The following is a 20,511-nucleotide window of genomic DNA, read 5'->3' on the forward strand; positions in this document are numbered from 1 at the left end:
CACCATCGTGAGTAGGCAAGCCCATCGCTGTCAACCAGGGCTGCCTTTCCGCTTCATCATATTAGGTGAGTTACCCCATTTATACGGTATAATATTCCAGTGGGACAAGGGCCAACAGGACCCCCTCTTGATAATAGAGTGGGTGTTCCTCAGCCACAGACAGTCCAAGAGTATCGCCAGGCCACAAGAGCTGATGGCACAGCTCATAATACGGGCCAGGGCTCGTCTGCAAGTACTAGCGGGTTGTGACTTCACATGTATCCACCTCCCCATCAAAACATCCACGGGGAAAATGACCAAGGAGACCTTTGAACACCTTCTCAGACAAAATGAAAATTTGCAGTTTGCTCTAGACAGCTTCTCAGGCCAAATTCAAATTGGGCATCCTGGCCATCATCTGTTCAACACAGAGTTCAAAATATTGCCAAAAGAATTGCAAAGTAAAAAGCCACTCAAAGCACTGACAGTATTCACAGATGGGTCAGGGAAGTCCCACAAGTCAGTAGTGACTTGGAAGGACCCAGAGACTCCGTTGTGAGAATCAGACATTAAGGTGGTGGAAGGTTCCCCACAAGTAGCTGAGTTGGATGCTTTCGTGAGGGCTTTTAAAAAATTCGATCAACCTTTTAATCTGGTAACAGATTCGGCATATGTGGCAGGAGCAGTGTCTAGAGCTGAACATGCAGTTGTAAAAGAGGTCCCAAATCAGGTCATCTTCAGGTTGCTCACAGAATTAGTACACCTGGTTTCTAACCGTGAGCATCCCTTTTATGTGGTACATGTGAGGTCACACACGGATCTCCCAGGCTTTATGGCCGAAGGGAACCGCAGAGCAGACGCCTTGGCAGCCCCAGTACAGCTGGGAGGCCAGCCGAACATAGTCGAGCAGGCCAGGCTCAGCCATCAGCAGTTCCATCAAAATGCCCCAGGTCTGGTACGCCAGTTCCATCTGGGGCGTGACCAAGCCAGGGAAATTGTGGCCTCATGCCCCAACTGTCAGGAGGCATCTTTACTAACACTGGGAGCAGGTGTGAATCCCAGAGGCCTCCGCAGATGTGAGGTATGGCAGATGGATGTCACCAAAGTCCCTGAACTGAGGAAGCTCAGGTATGTCCATGTAACCCTGGACACCTTCTCGGGAGCGGTTTTTGCCTCAGCCCACATAGGGGAAAGGGCCACAGACGTGAGAAAACACCTCATACATGCCTTTGCTACTTTGGGGGTCCCAGCCACAATAAAAACTGATAATGGTCCAGCATATACTTCCAGGGTGCTCAGTAACTTCCTGCAGGAATGGGGGGTCCAATATAAAACCGGGATTCCTCACTCCCCCACCGGCCAGGCCATAATAGAGAGGACTCATCAGACGCTGAAGCAGGTCCTCCGGAAGCAGCGGGGAGATGTGCGAGTGCTGTCACCGCACGAGAGGCTCTGCAAGGCCTTGTTTACCATCAATTTCCTAAATTGCTCTTTTGACAGGCAAGATCCGCCAGCCCTGAGACATTTCAAACAACATCAGGAGCTCCAGCCAGAGGAGAGGCCTCCAGTATTAGTGAGGGATCCAGACTCTAAAGAAATCCAGGCTCCATTACCACTTTTGACTTGGGGATGGGGATATGCCTGCGTATCCACGCCCTCAGGAGTCAAGTGGATCCCCAGGAGGCATGTCAAACCTTACACACCAGGACAGTCAGTGAGTCGGAGCGCTACAGTGCCAGTGGATGCAACCGATGATCCCACCAACCAAGGGGTTGCATCCAATCGCAGACACCGCAGAAAAGGGAGAGACTCAACCTCTCCCTAAAAAGCACTTTTCCCACATCTACCTCAGACCGTATATGTCTCCAGGCCGTGTTTATAATAAAGTTGTTGTCCCAGTTCCCCTATCCCCAAACACCCAGGAAAAAAGCAGCTCCAGTACCATCCCGAGGCCCTCTCCATCTACAAAGCAGTCACAGCAGCAGAAGAAGCTAGGAGAAGAGGCCACTGCGCAAGAATCCAAACAGAAACAACTGTCTTTTTTATATTATTTAAAGCGGGGAATTGTTGCATCCTGGGTTTGGGTTCAAATTATGGGTTTTTTCTTTGTTAGTTTTCCAGTTCTCTGTACCCTCGTGCATCCCCCGGGTTTTTCCCTAGTGTGGTTTCCATGCCCGTCTCCCTGTTCTCGCGGTCCCACTCACCCCAAAGTCCCGTGTCCGCCCCTGCCGTGTTCCCATTGGTCGCAGTAGTACACGTCATCACCGCGATGTCTGTACCCACTGGGCGGGAGGGCTCCCCGTCCGCCCTGTCCCTTCCCTATTTCATCCCACTCCTCGGCATGCTCGAGGCCATTTGCTTCCGTGCGAAGCTGGGAGCGGCTGCAGCCTTTCCATCGCAGCTCTCTCAGCCGATAAAGCATCCAGCCGCCACGCGGACGGATTTGGACGAATTCCCTGCCTCTTTGTTTCTTCCCTCGCGCCGACGGCGAAGCGCGGCCAACAGCCCACCCCGGAGCGCGGAGGCAAAAGCGCCCGGGAACTGCGGTGAGCCCCGGCCCCGAAGAAAAGCTGAGACGCCCAAGCCGGGTGTTCGAGAGATGACCGGGGCTGAGAAAAGTAACGCACAGCCGCGGATTTCAACCAGAACCAGCAGGATTCTGGACTGAACTGAGGGGATTTTGAAAAGGACCGGCAGAATTTCACACGAAAATTCGGGAATTTCGCCCAGACCCACCCGAATCATGAATCCCGGAGCTGCCCGCAGAGCGCCCCGCGCAGCCGGGGCGTGTCCCGGCCCCTCGTAGCCCTCACCTGCCACCCAGGTGAGCTCATGCAGCTCGGCCAAGGTGTTCGTGTACCACTGCGGGAAGGCGTTCTTGCACCGCAGCATGCGCGAGCGGCACGTGAACATGCACCTGGACCTGCGGCACTTCACCTGCGCGCAGTGCCGCAAACGCTTCAAGATGAAACATCACCTGACGGGGCACATGATGAGTCTATGCAGAGACTCAGGGACATTCTGAGGACACTTTGGGAGCACTTGGGGACACTTTGGGAAGGTGTGTGGCGACGCTGGTGGGGGCGGGGGGGTGAACGAGCCTCCCCTCAGTGCCTTGCAGGAGACCCAGCTGTGATTTGGGGGCCGAAGGGGTCCCCAGGCAGCCCCCACTGTTGAGCACTGACCCTGCCCCGGGGGGCACTGGGACCCCCCAAAAACCGCACCTGCACCCCCTTCAGTGCCTCCGCCCCCCCTCACCGGGCACTGGGACGAGTGGAGACCCCCCCCTCTCGGTTTTCTGCTGGTAGAGATGACCCTGAGATTGTGAAAAGTCCTTTTCTCCCAGCCCATGCAGCCAAAGGAGGAGTCGGGATGCGTAGCTTTGCTTCTCAAGGTCGTTTATTTTCTCTTATCCATAACATGCTTTGTCCGCTCTGCTGAGCTCTGTCTGGCAGGTCAGGTCGGTCTGTGGCAGCCTCCCTGCCCTCAGGGCGGTGTTTGCCTTTTACACTAAAAAGTACCTGTACTGTGTTTACAATAACGTGCCAACACCTATCATTCATGTTGCACACTGTGACTCTACCTTCAACCAAGAGAAAAGTGTCACCACCACAGCAAGACATGGAGGGCAAGAAGAAGGAGAAGGTCAGGACACGCCCAAATCCCTCCAGCTTGTCCCCTTGAACCCCTTATTTTAAAACCCTAAAATTCTACTTTTTCACCCTGTGTTAATTCACCTACCACCCTACTCAAACCCTCGTGGCTTGTAATTCCTCATACAACGTTGGCAGTTTTCTCCAGGGGCTAAAACCAAAGCCACAGGCGTTCTTGACACCATGCCAAGGTCTCCGAGCCCCCTGCCAGGGTCTCGAGCCATCCAGGGCAGCCAGAGGGATGTCCTGGATTCCGACACTTCCAGTCACCGAGCACCGGGACCCCCCGTGCACTGCCTCACCCCGTTAGATGACCCCCCTTAAAATGCTGGGACCCCTCCTGATCCATGAGCCCCCCCCAGTGCAACAGGACCCCCCACTCACCGCCCCTCCCCCATCCATGGGAACCCTCCCAAATCACAGCAGCACAAGGAGAAGAAGCCAACACCATCCCCTCAGCCAACGGGGATCACCAGGACCACAGATCACCAGGGCTCTGAACAACAGGGGTCACTGGGGATCATCCAGCCGGAAACTGCCCATGGGGGATGGAGCTGGAGCAGCGCATGAAGCGCTTCCCTCACTCCAAGCTCTTCCCTCACTCAGGGCACTAACAGGGCTTCCCTTACTGGTGCCTCCCTTGGTGTCTGGTCAAGTGAGAGCTCCTGGAGAAGCTCTTCCCACACTCCCCACACTCGTAGGGCCTCTCCCCGCTGTGGATGCGCTGGTGTCTTCTCAGTTCAGAGCTCCACCCAAAGCCCTTTCCACATTCCAAGCAGGTGTAGGGCCGTTCCCCAGTGTGGATCACCTGGTGCCGGATCAGGTCAGAGCTCTCTCTGAAGCTCTTCCCACACTCCCCACACTCGTAGGGCCGTTCCCCAGTGTGGATTCTCTTGTGTCCGATCAAGTTGGAGCAGTGGCTGAAACCCTGCCCACATTCCAAGCAATCGTAGGGCCGTTCCCCCGTGTGGATGACCTGGTGCTGGATCAGGGTGGAGCTCCGGCTGAAACCCTGCCCACACTCCCCACACTTGTAGGGCCGTTCCCCAGTGTGACTCCCCTGGTGGCGGATCAGGTGGGAGCTCCTGGAGAAGCTCTTCGCACACTCCCCACACTCATAGGGCCTCTCCCCACTGTGGATGCGCCGGTGCACAGTGAGGTGGGAGTTTTGCTTGAAGCCCTTCCCACAGTCGGGGCAGCGGAAGGGCCTCTCCTCTGTGTGAATCCGCTCATGGAGGAGGAGAGTGGAGCTGGTGTGAAACCTCTTCCCACACTGGGGACACTCGTAGGGCCTCTCTCCGGTGTGAGTCCCCTTGTGACGGATCAGGCCAGAGCTGTCTCTGAAACCCTTCCCACACTCCCCACACTCATAGGGCCGTTCCCCAGTGTGAACCCTCTGGTGCTGTATCAGGGTGGAGCTCTGGCTGAATCCCTTCCCACACTCCCCACACTCGTAAGGCCGTTCCCCAGTGTGGATCCTCTGGTGCCGGATCAGGTTAGAGCTCTGGCTGAATCCCTGCCCACATTCCAAGCACTCGTAGGGCCGTTCCCCAGTGTGGATCCTCTGGTGCTGGATCAGGTTAGAGCTCTGGCTGAATCCCTGCCCACATTCCAAGCACTTGTGGGGCTTCTCCCTGCCATGAGCCTTCTCCACCACCTCTGAGCTCCAGCTGGATCTCCGGCCGCCTTCCTGGCTCAGGGGGGCTCTTTACTCCCCACAGCTCCCTGGGCTGGGTTTGCAGCCCCTCCTCCTGCAGGATCTCCGGGGCTTTTCCTCCTCCTTCATCCAGAAACGCCCTGGGAATGAAAAATCCTGGTTTGGGGAAAAAACAAGAGGAGAGCAACTTGGACTGGAGGTTCCTCCTAGCCACACTTCATCTCAGGAAGTCATTGGGAATCTTGTGTCTGTGAGAACCTCCAAAGCACCAAGATTCACCCCAGAAATCCTGCAAACTTCAAGAGACAGATAAAAAACACCCCAAACCTCACAATTCAGCAAAAAACCTCCTCCAAAAAATAAAGATCCAGCTGACATATAAAACCAAAGCACCAACATTTAGCCCAAGCAAGCTCAGAAACACCAAGATTCACCCCGTGAAAATCCTGGATCCCCCTCCGCAGTCACCTGCTGCATGTGGGGGGAGCAGCGCTCCTGGGGCTGGGGGGAGGCTGCAGACACAGGGAGGGGTGGAACCTTGTGCTGCTTCCTGTTTCAGCTCCTCCTCCTGTGACTCTGCTCTTCCTCACCCTCCTCTTCCTCCTGCTATTCCTCCTTCTCCTGCACAATCCCACCTTCTCCTGCCACGTCCATCCTTTGACCATTTTGTTCCTCAACGCTGCTTCTCCTTCCCTTCTCCTCCTGCCCCCAGGCCCAGCACCCACTGCCGGCTCCCTCTTCCCCCCAAACCCACAGCATCCCAGCGCAGGGGCAGGGATGGAGCTGGGGCAGGTCGGGCTGGGGCAGCGCTGGGCTCTCGGCCGCTTCCGCCCGCACTCGGTCCCCACTGCAGCCGCTCCCGCCAGGACAGCGCGGGGGGGCCCGGCCTTGGCGCTGCCCCACTCCCACCTCCCCAAATTCCCCTCGCGGGGGCGATGGGGCCGAGGGGGGGGCGCAGGTGGGGTCCAGGTGGGGAACGCTGGGAGCTGCGAGTCTGCCTGGCAACTGGTGAGTCATCAGCGCCGTGCGCTCTGATTGGCTGAGCTCTGCCTGAGGGCTGGGGCTCCAGCAAAGAGGGGACACCCTGCTCCAGGGGGGATGTCCCGAAAACGGGGGACCCCCATGAAAGGAACAAGAGGAAAGTGTCTTTACAAACAGATGCTGTGAATCTGCTCCGAGATAGGGCCAGGCACCTGTGCATAAGGAAGTGACAGGAGAAGCCATCGGTTTCAGGAAATGTTATCAATTAATGACACAGACTGCTGCTCAGCCAAGGTCCTGCTCAATTCATGAACTTCCCGAAGAACAACAAAGACTTAACAGAGCCATGAATATCGTCTGCTATATAATAGTGGGGTGCACATGAAGGGGGTATGTACTAGGTGGATTGGGAAGTCTGCACCTCTCAAGTACTTCAGCCAGTGGGGAAAGGGAGAGGGAGATGTGGCCAGGAGAATTGGGATGAAAAGGAGGCTGTGTCCTCCAACAACTGCAGAGATCCCATGGGGAATGTCCCATGGCCTCTCCCATTTCTAGGAATGAAATTACTTTTACAGGACTCCACTGTCTGCTTTGTGGACAGAAACCTCTGCTGATGTAAATTTTCCCACACACCCTGGGGATCATCCAGAATTCCTTCCACCGTCCGGAGCGGCGGGCAGGGAGTGCAGCTGAAGGTGCCTCACCCACTTTGGGTGATCGGCTCCCTTGGCTGGCGGCGGCACCGGGGATCGATTGGGGACCCGGGAGTGACCAGGAGACAGACGAGGGACACATCAGGGGGGTCTGTGAAGAGTCAGCAGGGAGAGAGCACTGAAAATCTCAGCAGTGACTGCACTGGGATCTTCGGGGAGTGAACATGGCAGGGCACCCAGGGAGGAGAGAAAAGGGAAAGCCAGGGAGGGGAACTGGCCAAAGGGATGATGATCCCAAAATGTCTCTGAAGGGTCCCTCGGGAGAATGTTGAGGTCGTTTGCACATTCCCCCAGAGGTAATTAAGGACATGGACAGCCAGGGGGCAATAAGGGAAGTGGAGAAGGGATTTGGACAACAGGGGATGGATGGTGTTGGTGTGCTGGGAAGGGATCGGGTGAAGGGCAGTGTGCAGCAATATGGTGAAGGCAAGAAGCAGCAGGAGGAATCTATGTGGTGAGAAAAAGGATGATGGAAAAGAGGAAGAAGAAAAAAATACAGAGGACTGGGATGTATTTCAGCACTGTTCTATGCTCAGAATTTGCCAGCTGATCCAGATCCTTTCCATCCCGGGTTTCCAGGACAGGAAAAGAAGGAGGTCAGGATGTCAGGGGGTTTCTCTGTGGTGGGCAGCGGCAGCACCGGGCGCAGAGGTGCGGGACCGGGAGCACGGGCTGGGGGCCTGTGTGGAGCTGCGGGGCCGGGCCGGGGCTGTGGGGCAGCCGGGGCTCAGCGCCGGGCGCTGCCTGACCCCACCAGCCCCGGGCAGGGCCGGCAGTGGCCCCCGGCCCCCAGGAGCCTGCGGGACGCCCCGGCCGCTGCCCGGCCCCGTGGAGCTGCCGGCCCTGCCCGCCGGGGGGGCCTCCTTTGGACACTGCGGCAGGACAGGGACCGGCTCTGGGATACGGGCTGGGGAGAGGACCCTGAGCACAAGGAGGAAAACAAAGACACATCTGGGAAATGCAGATTGTACATGGAAGGATCAGGGTTTTCTATTAAGCATTTGCTTTGGGTCGCTGGAGAAAGGAAAGACTTTGCACAAAGCTCAGCAGCTCTCAGAGGATGAGCACCCACAGGCAGTGAGCACGGCTGCAGGAGTGGCAGAAGAAGGCCCTGGAGCACTTGGGCACAAAGGCACAGCAGCTGAATGCAAGAAGGGATGAGCAAAAGGCCAAGCTGAAGGCAAAGGCCATGGCACAGCTCCTACAGCCCCTCAGGGATCAACCCCAGGGCCCAAGGGGGCCCCAGCACCCAGGGGACGGGGTCGGCCACAAGCACCTGGCAGAGGCATTGCCCTCCTGGCCAGGGGAGAGCCCACCCAAACAGCCCCTGGGAAGGAGTCAGGGCTCCAGCTGCAGGGCACAGGGACACTGGAAGCAGAGACAGCAGCACCCTCAGGAGGAGCAAGCCCACCCCTGGATGGACATGGATTGTCAGGGCTGTCACAGCTCCCATCCCACCGGGGACCCACCACACTGGAGCCCTGGAGAACATTCAGGCTGGGTCTGCATCGAGAGGAGGCCTCTCCTGATGGACACAGGGGCCTCTCCATCCATTCTGAATATTAGACCTAATTTGGGAATATTGTAAAGGAATGTTTTAATTATTAGGGAATAAATGGGAAAGCTGAGCTGGTATGATTTGTCCAATCACTATTAGGAGCTGTGGGGGATAGGTTTGAAATAAATTAATTTCTTTTTCTTCCTAGTAATATTGATGCCTCAGCTGTGGCTCTTCCAGTCTCAGTAAAGAAACTGGAATTGTAGGTGAATGTTAAACAGGGCCATGCGAAAGGAATTCTTGGGCCAAAATGTTGAACCCAGTGGCCGGAGTGGCCTCATTGTCTGCAGAATTGTGCAGACACAGCTTTAAGGGGAACCCAGGCCCAAAACCTGATGACAACAGGATCTCCAACTGTTCCAGTCTGCCCTCAAGTTAAAGCTTTGATAACCAAAAGAGCCTCTAAATGGATGAGCAGTGCTCAGTTATTACAGTATGAAACTTGTTCAGTGGCACAGGAGGATTTAGAACTGAGGGCAGGGGAAGGGTTTAACCCAGCCTCCTGTTTGAACAGCCCACAGAGGGGCTGGGAAGAAACCCAGGACTGCATTCAAGTGACAGAGCTCCAGACACAGCCTGGGAGAGCTTGATGAGACATTCCCTGGCCGGAGGGAGAAAATGTGCTCCTGGATGGCTCTTCAAGGGCAGCAGAAGGGAAAAGAGCTACAAGACACGCTGTTATTAAGGAAGGGAATCAGACAAAGCCCAGGTTACCACCCCATGGTCAGCTCAACCGGCACAGCTGTGTGTGCTTGTAAGAGCCTGGCACTGAAATGCCCTGAGCAGGAAGGCTTCAATATCTTCTGCTGACACCATGCCACCTAACAGGGGGGCAAAAGCAATTCTGATTGCTCAGCAACCACTAGATCACTTATTCAGGTATTTCTAAAAGAAATAATTCCAGTTAAAGGGATTGTGGAAGCAACAGACTCAGACAGCAGAACTCATTTTACAGGAAAGATCCTCCAGGGGGTTATGGAAGCTTTAGGAATACAATGGGACCTCCATAACCCCTACACCCCCAGAGCTCAGGCTGGGTACAAAGAATGAATGGGGAAAGAAAGAGACACCTTTGGAAGCTGGGGATAGAAACCAAGATGCCATGAGTACGGCTTTTGCCATTGGCTTTGGCAAGAGTAAGGGCCAGACCCAGGGCAGATATTCAATTCTCTCCCTCTCAATTGATCTTGGGAATTCCTTACCCTGGTAATTCTCCACCCAGTGCAGGGTGGGGATAAGGGATGTACATTTAAAGCAGTCTGTGGCCAGAGTCCTGTCTCTTGTGAAATCTCTCCCACAGGAAGCTGGGCTGGCACAGAGCCTGCCTTGGCACTTTGCTGTTCCCAACATCCAAGCAGGACATCGGGCCCTGCCTAAGGAGGCCAAAGCAGCACCACTGGTGGCCAAGTGGCGTGGCCCATGCCAAGTGTCCCTGAGGCCAGAAACAGCCCCCAGCACAGCTGAGCACGGGGGGACCCCTCAGCCTGGGCTCCAGGGCTCTGAAGCCCCGGAGATTTGCACTTCCCGCCTGCAGCAGGAGCATGGGAGGCCCCCACGGAGCCTGCACTGAAGGCAGCGCAGCAGCAGCCAGGGCTCCACAGCGGGGCAAGCCCCTGGGCCTGCCCACACATCCTCTGCTCAAATCCTCTGCCTGGGCACCCTCCTTTGGCATCTCCAGCCACCGGGGCCAATCCTTGCTGCCACTGCTGCAGCTTCAGTGCTTTCTGGGCCTGCACTGCCACAGCTGCTGCCGAAGACAACGGCACAATTCCACTCTGGGTCTCAGCCACACTCACACACTGGGCTGCCTGGGATTGCACTGATGGAAAATACACCAGGTCATAGACTTGAACATTTCTAACATTTTATTTCTCTACTCAGCCTTGGTTTGCCTTGGCCTCGGGGAAAGAAATGGTAAAGGTTTTTTTAAGGGATGTTCCACCCCTCAATGGAGATGAGTTTAACATCTCAACACTCTGGGAATGGCCCAAAAGATTCCCACAAAGATAACGCCCAGCAGCAAACAGCAACCAACACCTACCCCAGACACTGCCCCCGGCAGAGCTGGAGACACCTGCTCTGGAAAAGGCTGAGAAGGAAATCCAGCAGTTCCGACCTGATGAACAGCAGAAGCCAAGAAATCCGGGTCCAATAGGAACCCAAATACTAAAAACTGCACAACTTGAAACTAGAGAACATTAAACCAATGGATTTAGATTGGTTCAGACTGTACCAAGTTTGGGAAAAATCCAGTTAAACCCACGTGTCATGGAACGATTTTCTCTGCACATCCCGGGCTATGTGGGGATGGAATGATTTCTGTTGCAGATCCTGGCCAGAATCAAGGAATGCCTTGACTCTAACACTAAACATATTGGTGGAGTTTTGTTTTTTTTTTTTTTTTTCTTGCACTTTCACTGCAAAATTTACAGCAGAAGAGTATTTTTTGTAATAATCCTTCTTCTATATTGCCGGTTAGGTTTGGGTCAGGGATGTGAGAACGAGTTTTTACTCCGAGGAGAAGTAGAAAAAACTTAATTGCCTTGGGATTGTTTTGTGTATGTTTGTGTGAGAGATACCAAAATTTTGGTCTGGGTTTTTCGACGTTCACCTTTAGGCTGCATTTTGCAAAACGAGAAGAGATTTACAGGTGACCCTTTCACTCATAAACACTAAATAGATGATTTGAAAGAAAAAATAAAAAAGCAGCAGGTTGTGGCGGTCCACAGGTGAGGCTGCTGAAGGCTGCTCTGGAAGAGAAGCTGCATTCCAGGCAGCCAGCAGAGGAGCTTTAGAAATGCAAATTAACACTGCTGGGGCAAAGTGGGGACAATGGACCTGGCTCTTCTTGCCTGGGGCAGGAATTGGGCTGATTCCCTCTGCCCCTCACCCCAAGCTCTGCCTGCCTGCACAGATGGAATCTGCACAGCTGAAGGCAGAGCCCATGGTGAGGATCTCTGACTCTGCAACAGAAATGGGTGAAGCTGCAAAGGGAAACAGCAAATGGAGAATGCTGTGAAAACCTCACTAAAATAAGGGGGGATCATCCCTGTGCCCACTCCAACATGTGCTGGCACTGTCTATGCTATACAGGGAGTATCAGAGCACTGGGGGGTTTGCTATAACACGTTCAGGGAAATCAGTTGGAATTCAAGTATTTGATGATCTAATTAGACAAAAAGCAGTCAATTGATGCAGCCCCGGCTGGAGGGAGCGCCCAAAAATGGGGAAAAGATGAACGGCCACCAGAACAAATCCTACAACACCACGGACCAGCCCCTGGGAACCCGAACCAATTCATATCAGGAGACACAGCACCCATTTATCATTTCAATGGCATCATTAGATTACAAGCTGTCCTCGAAATAAGAACCAACCAGACACCTCCAGCTCCTGACCTTCCTGCCGACCCAGCCACTGAAATGAGGAACACAACATTTCACCAGGGGATGGGATCAGGTTATCTTTTCCCAGAAAAAGGAGGAGTTTGTGGAAAACTAAATGACTCCAACTGCTGTTGGCAAAGAGATGACAAAGGAAAAGCGATGAAAAAAGATAACACAGGAAATAGGAGAGCAGTTTATGTATTGGTCCAAACATGGAAAGGATGGGAATGGGACACAGTTTCGTGGCTCCTTGGCACACCATGGGTTAAACGAATGCTGCTTCTCCTCTTCTGTGCTACAGCAACTCTCATCTTTTTACCATGCTCCACACCTTGGGAGTGCAGCTCATCCAGCAGCTGAGCCAGGGGATGCAGGTGGCAGCCAGGCCTCCTGATCCAGAAACGGCTACAAAAGGACAGGGAATGAGGGCACCGAGAATAATCCCAAAACCAAAGAGGACCCGGGAAGAACAAAACAGAGTCAATGAGTGAATCTGCCTGGAGATAGGGCCAGCGACTTGGAGATGAGGAACTAACGGAGGAGAAACCATCAGTTCCAATAAATGTTACAAATGGACCCGGACAGCTGCTCAAAGTCCCACTAAACTCCTCAACTTCCCGAAGAACAAAGACCAAACAGAGCCATGAATATCGGCTGTCATCCACAAGGAGGGGTGCATATGAACGAGGATGGGCAGCAGGCGGATCGGGAAGTCTGAACCTTCCAAGTCCCTCAGCCAGTGGGCAAAGGCAGAGGGAGATGCGGCCGGGAAAATGAGCATCCAAAGGAGGCAGCGTGCTACAACAAGGGCAGAGACCGCATGGCAAATGCCCCACGGCCTCTCCCTCTGCTCAGCAATCGAGTCACTTTGACAGGACTGCTCGGTCTCCTCTGGCCACAGAAACCTCCGGCGACGGGAATTTCCCCGCACGGTCCCGGCCACGGGGCAGCCACCTCTGTCCCAGCCACAGCAACCGGGACGAGCCAGCGCTGCTCCGGCAGCGGCTCCTGCCCAGGCAGCGGCGGGAAGGAGACCGCGGGCAGCCGCTCCCGCAGCGCCCTCAGCCCAGGGCCGGCACGGGCCGGACACGGCACCGCCAAGCCGCCGGAGCCCCCTGCCGCCCCCTCCGCCCGCAGCGAGCCCCGAGCCCCCGCAGAACCCGGCGCGGCTCCCACCTGCGCCGGGGCCGCCTCCGAGCTCCGCCAATGCCGCCTCCCCGCGCTCCGGCCGCTGCCGCCGCTCCCGGGCCCGCACAGACGCTCCGCCAATGGCGCCGCTGCCGAGCCAGGGCCGCCCTCAGGCCGCCAGCGGGGCCGTGCTTCGCCCCGCTCTCACCAATCAGCGCGCCAGAACCGCGACTGACGGCAGCAGCGGCCAATGGCAGCGAGGGGCGGGCTCTGCACACGGCACAGCCTCGCCCCGCGCTCTCAGGGCCCCCCGGGCTGTGGGAGGGCAAAGCCGGAGATGAGGAACAGCCCTGGAACGGGCCCGGGCCCGGGCCGGCATCCATCTGCAGCACCAACAAACTGCTCCGCACCTCCCGACACGGCTTTCCCGGCCCTGCGCCTTCGCCTTCGCCGGCTCCGGCTCTGCGGCAAGCCCAGCAGCCCCACTTCTCCTGCCCCCTAATTCGGAGCATCAGCGCATCGCTTTGATTTCCCCCAAAAAGGGAAAACCGCCCCAAAGCCCTGTGGGGGAGTGGGGGAGGGGAGAGATTTCTGGCACAAAACTCCAAAAGCTCCGAGCAGGACAATGAGAAGTCAGTGAAGAGCCTTGAATGCAGCTTTCCCCACGCCTCCCTCCTTCCAGCTGCACCTCCTCCCCCGGCAGTGCAGGAGACAGGGAATGGGGCCGTGCTCAGTTCATCCCCCGTGGCTTCTCCCTCTGCCCAGGGACAGGAGTCGTTCCCCTGCTGCAGCCTGCGGTCTCTCCCACCGGAGACTTCTCCAGGAACTTCTCCAACCGGAGTCCATCCCCTGGGGCACAGCCCCCCTCCAAGTGCTGCAGCGGGAAAAACGCCAGTCACTTGTTTTTACAACTTTTAAAAGTTTAGTGATAATGAAATGGTTATAAAAATAGTAATACGATTAGAGTAATAAAAATTTAGAGTTCATGTAATTACAGGACAATAAAAAACAAAGAATTACGGACGTCTGGATGCTCTCGGGCACTTAAGCAAGGACAGGCATGTTTTGTGAACAAAGGAATAACTCTTAAGATCCATTCACTGTTGCATATTCATACATACCTCATGGTTATGCATACATTCTATTTAAAATAAGAAACTCTCTCTGGAATATGTCAACTCCTTCTTTTAATCCCCACGGCGTCTTCCAGTCTGAGCAAGGCCTGAAGAAATTACCTTCTTCTGATAAGAAACCCATAAATTCCTCTTCTTCTCTGGAAGATTTGGGTGTTCTGTGACTCTTATCTCGAAGCCAGTATCTCATTATTTAAAAAAAAAACCACATACACAGTTTCTACTTTAACTACTAAATCTTCATTTTAACTACAAAACTTCATTTACCATTCTATCAAAATGTTAATACAGCACTTCTAACAAACAACGTTTGCTTGCCAATGACAGTGTGCTCACGATTGTAAACTATCTGGAAGTGTATAAAAACTACTGTCTGTAAACAATAAAGGGAGAACGTAGGATTAACCACATTGGTTGGGATCTGCGTTTGTTCCTGTCCAGCCACCCTTTTATAATTGGTCCCTGTTTCAGAGTCCTCCACAGCTGAGGGACTGAGATTCTTATGGTAGGCTCCTGGGCCTCCACACCAGTGCATCTTCCTTTTCCTTGTTTTCATTGCAGCGTCATTCTCCTCCACCCAGATGAAATTGAGGATTGGCAATGGCTTGCAAGAAAGCAAGGGGTGAGTACCTTGGGTTTGGTGAGAAATGAGCCTCATGCTTTAGAATTTTTAAAACTTTAAGAAGGCATAATTAGAGACAAATCAATAACAGCGGTGGGTGTTTGGCAATGGCCAGAGGCACACTGGTTAGCCATAGCAACTCTTCTTATCTATTTTTTCCATTTTATTGTTCAAAAACATATTGATAAAGATTGTACACATTGAAAGATTTCTTTGAACTCGTTTACTTGTTCCAGGAACTCTTGAAGTTGGTTTGAGCCCCAAGCCGCCTTTCTAGAGTACGTGCAGGAATTGTGGATTGTTGTTCTGAGGGTTGTGTGTCACTTCCTCACAACAGCCCCCTGATCCCTGGTTTCAGCTGTGAGTCTGCAGGCCCCAAGTTGGGCAACTCCCTGGGGGCTCCCCTGGCAGGGGAGACCCTCCTGGAGCAGTTCTGTGTCAGGAAGGAGAGACGCATTGGACTTCTTTGGTCTTCAGCTTCTGTTTATTGTTACCTTATCAAAACTTCATCACACTGTCTGCACCAGACTCTGCATGCGGGAAAAACAGCATAAAAATGGCCAACAATCTCTTGTTATAAGGCATTTTGAGTCTAATAAAAAACTAAGCTACCCAATAAAGTAGGAACACCTAAATTATTTTCCTTTCTAACCCAATAACTGAGCCCTAAAGACCCGGATTTTTCATGTGGATTTTTCTACCCAATTACAAGACATCACCTAAAGGCAAGAAGAAAGAGGAAGAAGAAAGAAGAAGGGAACTCAAGACAACACCCTATATCCTCCATCTTGAACCCATCTATAACATACTAAAAATCCTAAAACCTAAATGTCTCACCCATGTGAAATACTACACTAGTCTCTACAATTCTCTACAATCTCTTTCACACTTTTGTGGTTTCTAGTTTACCTTGAGGCTTTGGAAGTTTTCTCCATGAACGAGGGTCAAAGTCAGTGCTCCCCTGGGGGTCAGGGCACCCCAGAGCAGACAGAGAAATATTCCCAGTGCCCTGGGTTTCCACATCAGCAGGCGACAGTTATTGACAGTCGAAGGGTCAGCGGCAGGGGTCCTCATCACACCCGTTCCTTAAATGTTATCTGGCCATGCAGACGGTTTTAGCTACTTCCACAAGTACTTTAAATCAACATTAGCTGTTTCACAAATATCTCTGAGTTATTCTTGTCAGTTAGTTACAAAAATAAAAGCATTAGTTATTATTTCACAACTGCAGCAACTTCTGCAAAAGTTAACATTCTAATGCACAACATGTAGCATCCACTTCAATACTTTGCAAAAGCCAAAACTATAATGTATGTTTTTCACACTGTCCACAAACTAAAATATCATCCATGAATGATGTTCTGAGGATTTGAGCGACACAGGGGCCAGGGCACTGGCCACAAAATGCTGACAAATTATACTACAGCAAAAGTAGATAAAAGTGATTACAAACTGTACTGTATCAAAATCGTTGTGATTCGGAATAAGTTGAAGAAGTCAAGACAAAATAGCAAAAGCCACCAACTACATCGTTCTTTATAACAAACCCAGGGCAGGTTTTTCCCTTGCATGGAGCACTTGGGCCTTCCCCGGGCCCCTTCTGCCCTCTTGCAGAGCCAGTGGCATTTTCCACCACCCACAGTTTGTAACCAAGAGTCGGGTGCAGCCGAGAAGGCTCCAAGCGCCTCCTTCCAGGCTGACTCTGCAGATGCCAAGGCTGCTCTGGGCTCTGCCAGGGCTCTGCTGGGGCTCAGCTCTGGGCGAGGCTGGGCCCGCTCTCCCCTCACATTGCTCCGGGCAGCTGAGTCACACAGGGAGAAGGAAGGGACACGTCAAGGGAGTTGAGGTTGAAGAGAGTTTTTATTCAAAAAACTGCCATACCAAACAGGCTTTCATAAGAGCCGTAACAAACAGGCTGTCCTAACTACCTTAACCAACTAGCACTACTAACAACCATAACTAACAAGCATTGCTAACTACCATAACTAACTAGTTCTCCTAACTAACTACTGTGACTAAAAGCTGTCCTCCAGTGCTTCATCTCCTCCGCTGCTGCCTCAGTTGCTTTGCTGCGGTGATCAGAGGGGTCAGGCTGGAGAGAGGCTTGGCTGATGATAAAAATGGGTGCTGCCCAAAGGAGAAAAAAGAAAGAAATGAACCGTTACTTTCCAGAGTCAACTTCCTCACAGGCTCTGTTGCAACAGGACAAAGGGAAATGGTCTGAAACTCAGGAGGGGGAAGCAGGCTCAGATTAAGTCTGAGGCAGAATTTTTTTTAGCGGGAGAGTGGAGAAGCACTGACAGAAGGTGCCCAGAGATGTGGGAGGTGCCTCCTCCCTGGGAACATCCAAGCTCAGGTCAGGCAGGGCTCTGAGCCACCTGAGCTGCTTGAAGATGGCCCTGCTCGCTGTGGGGCCCCAGGTGCAGATGACCTTGAAAGGCCCCTGCCAAGCCAAACCAGGCGAGGATTCTGCTTGCTTTGTGTGTGGAAAGCAGCGAGACCGGAGACCATCGGAGGGGGCCCCACAAGAAAAGCCCTCCCTGGCGCTGCTGCTTCCCCTGCAGCCGCTTGGCATTCACCTGCAGCAGCTCCTGGGCAGACCAGCGCCGCTCCTCGTCCGGCTCCAGGCTGCACTCGAGGAAGTCCCGCAGCAGAGCCGACAGGCGCCTGGGCTCCTGCAGCTGCGGGGTCCCGTTCTGCCGGATCAGAGCGCGAGCCTGCAGGAAAAGCAAACTCAGCGCTCTGTCAGCTTCCTTCCCACCCACAAGTGCTCACATCGACCCCGGCTTCCCAGCCCCAGCTCCAGGGGCACTTTCCTCCCTGGCAGAGATGCTGCTCACAGCTCATTTTTCTATGCCAACCAAAAAACCCAAACCCTGGTGCTGCCACAGCCATTGTAAAGAGCTGGTGCACTTGCTTCACATTTTCAGGTCATCCTCACAGCCAGAAGAACTGCAACAACGTAAATCCCTAAGCAAATTGTGTCTGGAGACTGCAGAATATGTGTCTGTGTTGAGACTCCAGTCCTCTGGGAATTCCCTTCCCCATGTCCAGAAACCTCCAGCTGCTGCTCCCAGTGCAGGGTCACCCTGTGCTCACAGGCCTCTGCAACCACGGGAGAATTGGCCTCTTACCATGGCCCTCGTTTCCTTGAAGTAAGGAGGTTCTCCTTCCACCATCTCGATGGTCACAATTCCAAAGGACCAGATGTCCACCTTGGGGCCGTAAGGAGAACTGGTGACAACTTCTGGGGCCATCCAGTGAGCAGTGCCCACCATGGAGCTGCGCTGGTCCTGCTCAGGGCTGAGCTGAGCGCTGAGGCCAAAATCAGCTGAGGACAGAAACAAACACTGTCAAAGGCAGCTGGAATGAGGAAACCAAGCACAAAGACTCCCCGCTCTCCGTCTGAGAATGCAGCAGTGATGTCAGCTGGAAAAGTCATCAGGGCTGTAGCCAAGGAAAGATGGAACTGAACTGGACCCTTAAAGAAACCCTCAGCTTTCGTGCAGTTGCTTTTACTGATTCCCTTGCAGCTTTAGATCCCAACTCCTGCCCCTCTGGGAGGGCCATTCCCAGAGCAAAGGCACCCCTGACAGCCTGCTCCTCTCCTGAGCTCTCTGCAGGGGCAGCTGCTCTCAGCTGGCAGCAGGGGCCGGGCAGTGCCCCCAGCAGCCCTTGTGGGGCTCTGGCCGTCACTGGGAAGCAGCCCCACAGCTGCACCCCGGGAGCGCCGTGCCTGGCCAGGAACACCCACCCAGCTTGACAGAGCCGTCCATGCCCAGAAGGATGTTGGAGCTCTTCAGATCTCTGTGGATCACCCGGTTCGAATGGAGGAAATGCAGGCCCTGCAGACACTGAGAGAGAACAAGAAACACGAGGGTAAAAACCAATGGCCGGAATATATCACACAAGAAAGGACAGTTTAGAATTCTGCCAGCAGCGACTTTGCTGTGACAGGCCAGGAGTGCAGTGCAGACAAGCTCCAGGCAAACGGTTCAAGGCAAAGCTGAGAACAGCACATCAAATCCAAAACAGACAGAGAGTGCCACAACAGCAGGAAAGAGAACAAGAACAGAGTAGAAGTGCAGTGCTGCTGGCAGGCCGTTCACTGCAGGGGCTCTTTCTTCTCCAGCTCATAAAGACAACAGAGAAACAAAGCCCTGAGCATGGAGCCACTCCTGCTCTCACGCCCTCTTGGGAAGGACCATCGTGTCCAAGGCATGGCAGTCACAGGCAGGATCCCTCACCTCCCGACTGACAGCTGCCATCTCTCCTTCAGCCATGCGTGTCTGTCTGACAACGTCCTGCAAAGTTCCTCCATCCATGTATTCCATCACCAGCCAGAGATCTCCATCGACAAGGAAGCTGGAAGAGGAAAGCAGTGGCATGGAGACCAATGTGCAGCGCTCAATTCCCCCATGGAAAAGCCTGGAGTGGAGTTTTGTTGCCAGGTCACTTGTCAATGAGGACAGAATCCGATGGAGAGACATTCCTGCCAGGCTGCACAGCCCTTGGGATCTGCACAGTCTAAAGGAGGAGACCCCTGTGAGAAAGGAGAGGCCTGAGATGGCAAGCAGGTGAAAAATGCAGTTTAGCAAAGGCCCAGATCAATGTGGAACCACAACACTGGCCCCCAGCTGGTTCAGCTTCTGAACTCATCAGTTCCACCCTTCCCTGCAGAACAAGGCAACACAGCTCCCAGGGTTATCCAGGGGAGGAGGCCGGGCAGCACTTGGGACAAAAGGGGTCAGAAAACCTTTCAGAAAGTCCCTTCAGAAACAGGCAAGGCCAGTGACAAATGGGCAAACGAGGCATTTCTGGGAACAAGAACCTGGTCTTCCTGGCATCTGCAGCAATGGGAAAGGGCTGGGAAGAAGAAGCCAAGGGAAATAATATCTGCTGTGGTTTATCAGCACTTGTTGTAAGACACAGAAAACAGGGTCAGCTTGAAGGGAAAACCAAACCAAAGCTACAAAAGCACACGGAGGGAGCGAACTGCCAGGCTGTTGTTTTGGGAAGAATCTGCTGGGTCAGGCATTTTCAAATCAGGCTACAGACTACGGATGGCAGGAAAGGTTAAGGCAGGGCCCAGGCACAGGATAAGGCCTGAAGCACTCACCTGTCCAAGAAGCTGACAATGTTGGGGTTCTTCTTGTCCTTCAGGAGCAGGAGCTCATTCACAGCTTGTTCCCTGTTCTGCCCTCTCAGACTCATTTTCTTTATGGCCACCTGAAGGGACATTGCAGACCTTTAACTGGAGGAGTCTGTGGCAGGAGGCCGCAGCAAACACGGAGCGAGTCTTTTTGGGGAGACGGAGCCGGGCTGTGCCAAACTGCCTTGGGATGGGACACCAGAGCTCAGCAAGTGCCATTCCCACAGCCCATTGCTCTGCTCGCTGGGGGCTGCTTACAGGACACATGGCCAGAGACATTTGGCCTTGCAGGCTCTGCAGAAATGGCCCCTCAGCTGTCAGCCTCCAAGCTCTAACCACATTCTCTGCACCTACAGTCTTCTCAAATGGCCTCAACACTCTCATTATTGTTCAAACACACTTTGCAAGCAGGAGGTAATTCTGGTTCTGTGCAAACAGAGCAAAACAGCCGGGAACCCTTTAGCAGTTCTATGGGATTGGGTCATGATTTCAGATGCAACTGCTCTGGTTGGCATTGCACAACAAAGCAAACACACACATTCATTGCCC

At 53.6% G+C, this 20,511-nt stretch overlaps 2 protein-coding genes and 1 pseudogene across 2 annotated transcripts in view; 1 reads left to right on the forward strand and 2 right to left on the reverse strand.

Moving 5' to 3' along the window:
* The window catches only part of LOC137464152 (zinc finger protein 154-like), a 450,159-nt gene that overhangs the window by 419,169 nt on the left and 10,479 nt on the right, over positions 1–20,511 (reverse strand). The gene's annotated exons all lie outside the window — the stretch shown is intronic.
* LOC137464123 (zinc finger protein 850-like) overlaps positions 1–20,511 on the forward strand; it is a 466,862-nt pseudogene that overhangs the window by 350,397 nt on the left and 95,954 nt on the right.
* LOC137464174 (zinc finger protein 436-like) lies at positions 4,178–5,340 on the reverse strand (the record flags this gene model as incomplete). Its single annotated transcript, XM_068175492.1, has 1 exon — positions 4,178–5,340. A coding segment is annotated over one exon (1,083 nt), but the record flags the coding sequence as incomplete, so codon positions are not given.

The sequence above is a fragment of the Anomalospiza imberbis genome, chromosome 37, assembly GCF_031753505.1.
Source record: "Anomalospiza imberbis isolate Cuckoo-Finch-1a 21T00152 chromosome 37, ASM3175350v1, whole genome shotgun sequence".
NCBI classification, from domain to species: domain Eukaryota; kingdom Metazoa; phylum Chordata; class Aves; order Passeriformes; family Viduidae; genus Anomalospiza; species Anomalospiza imberbis.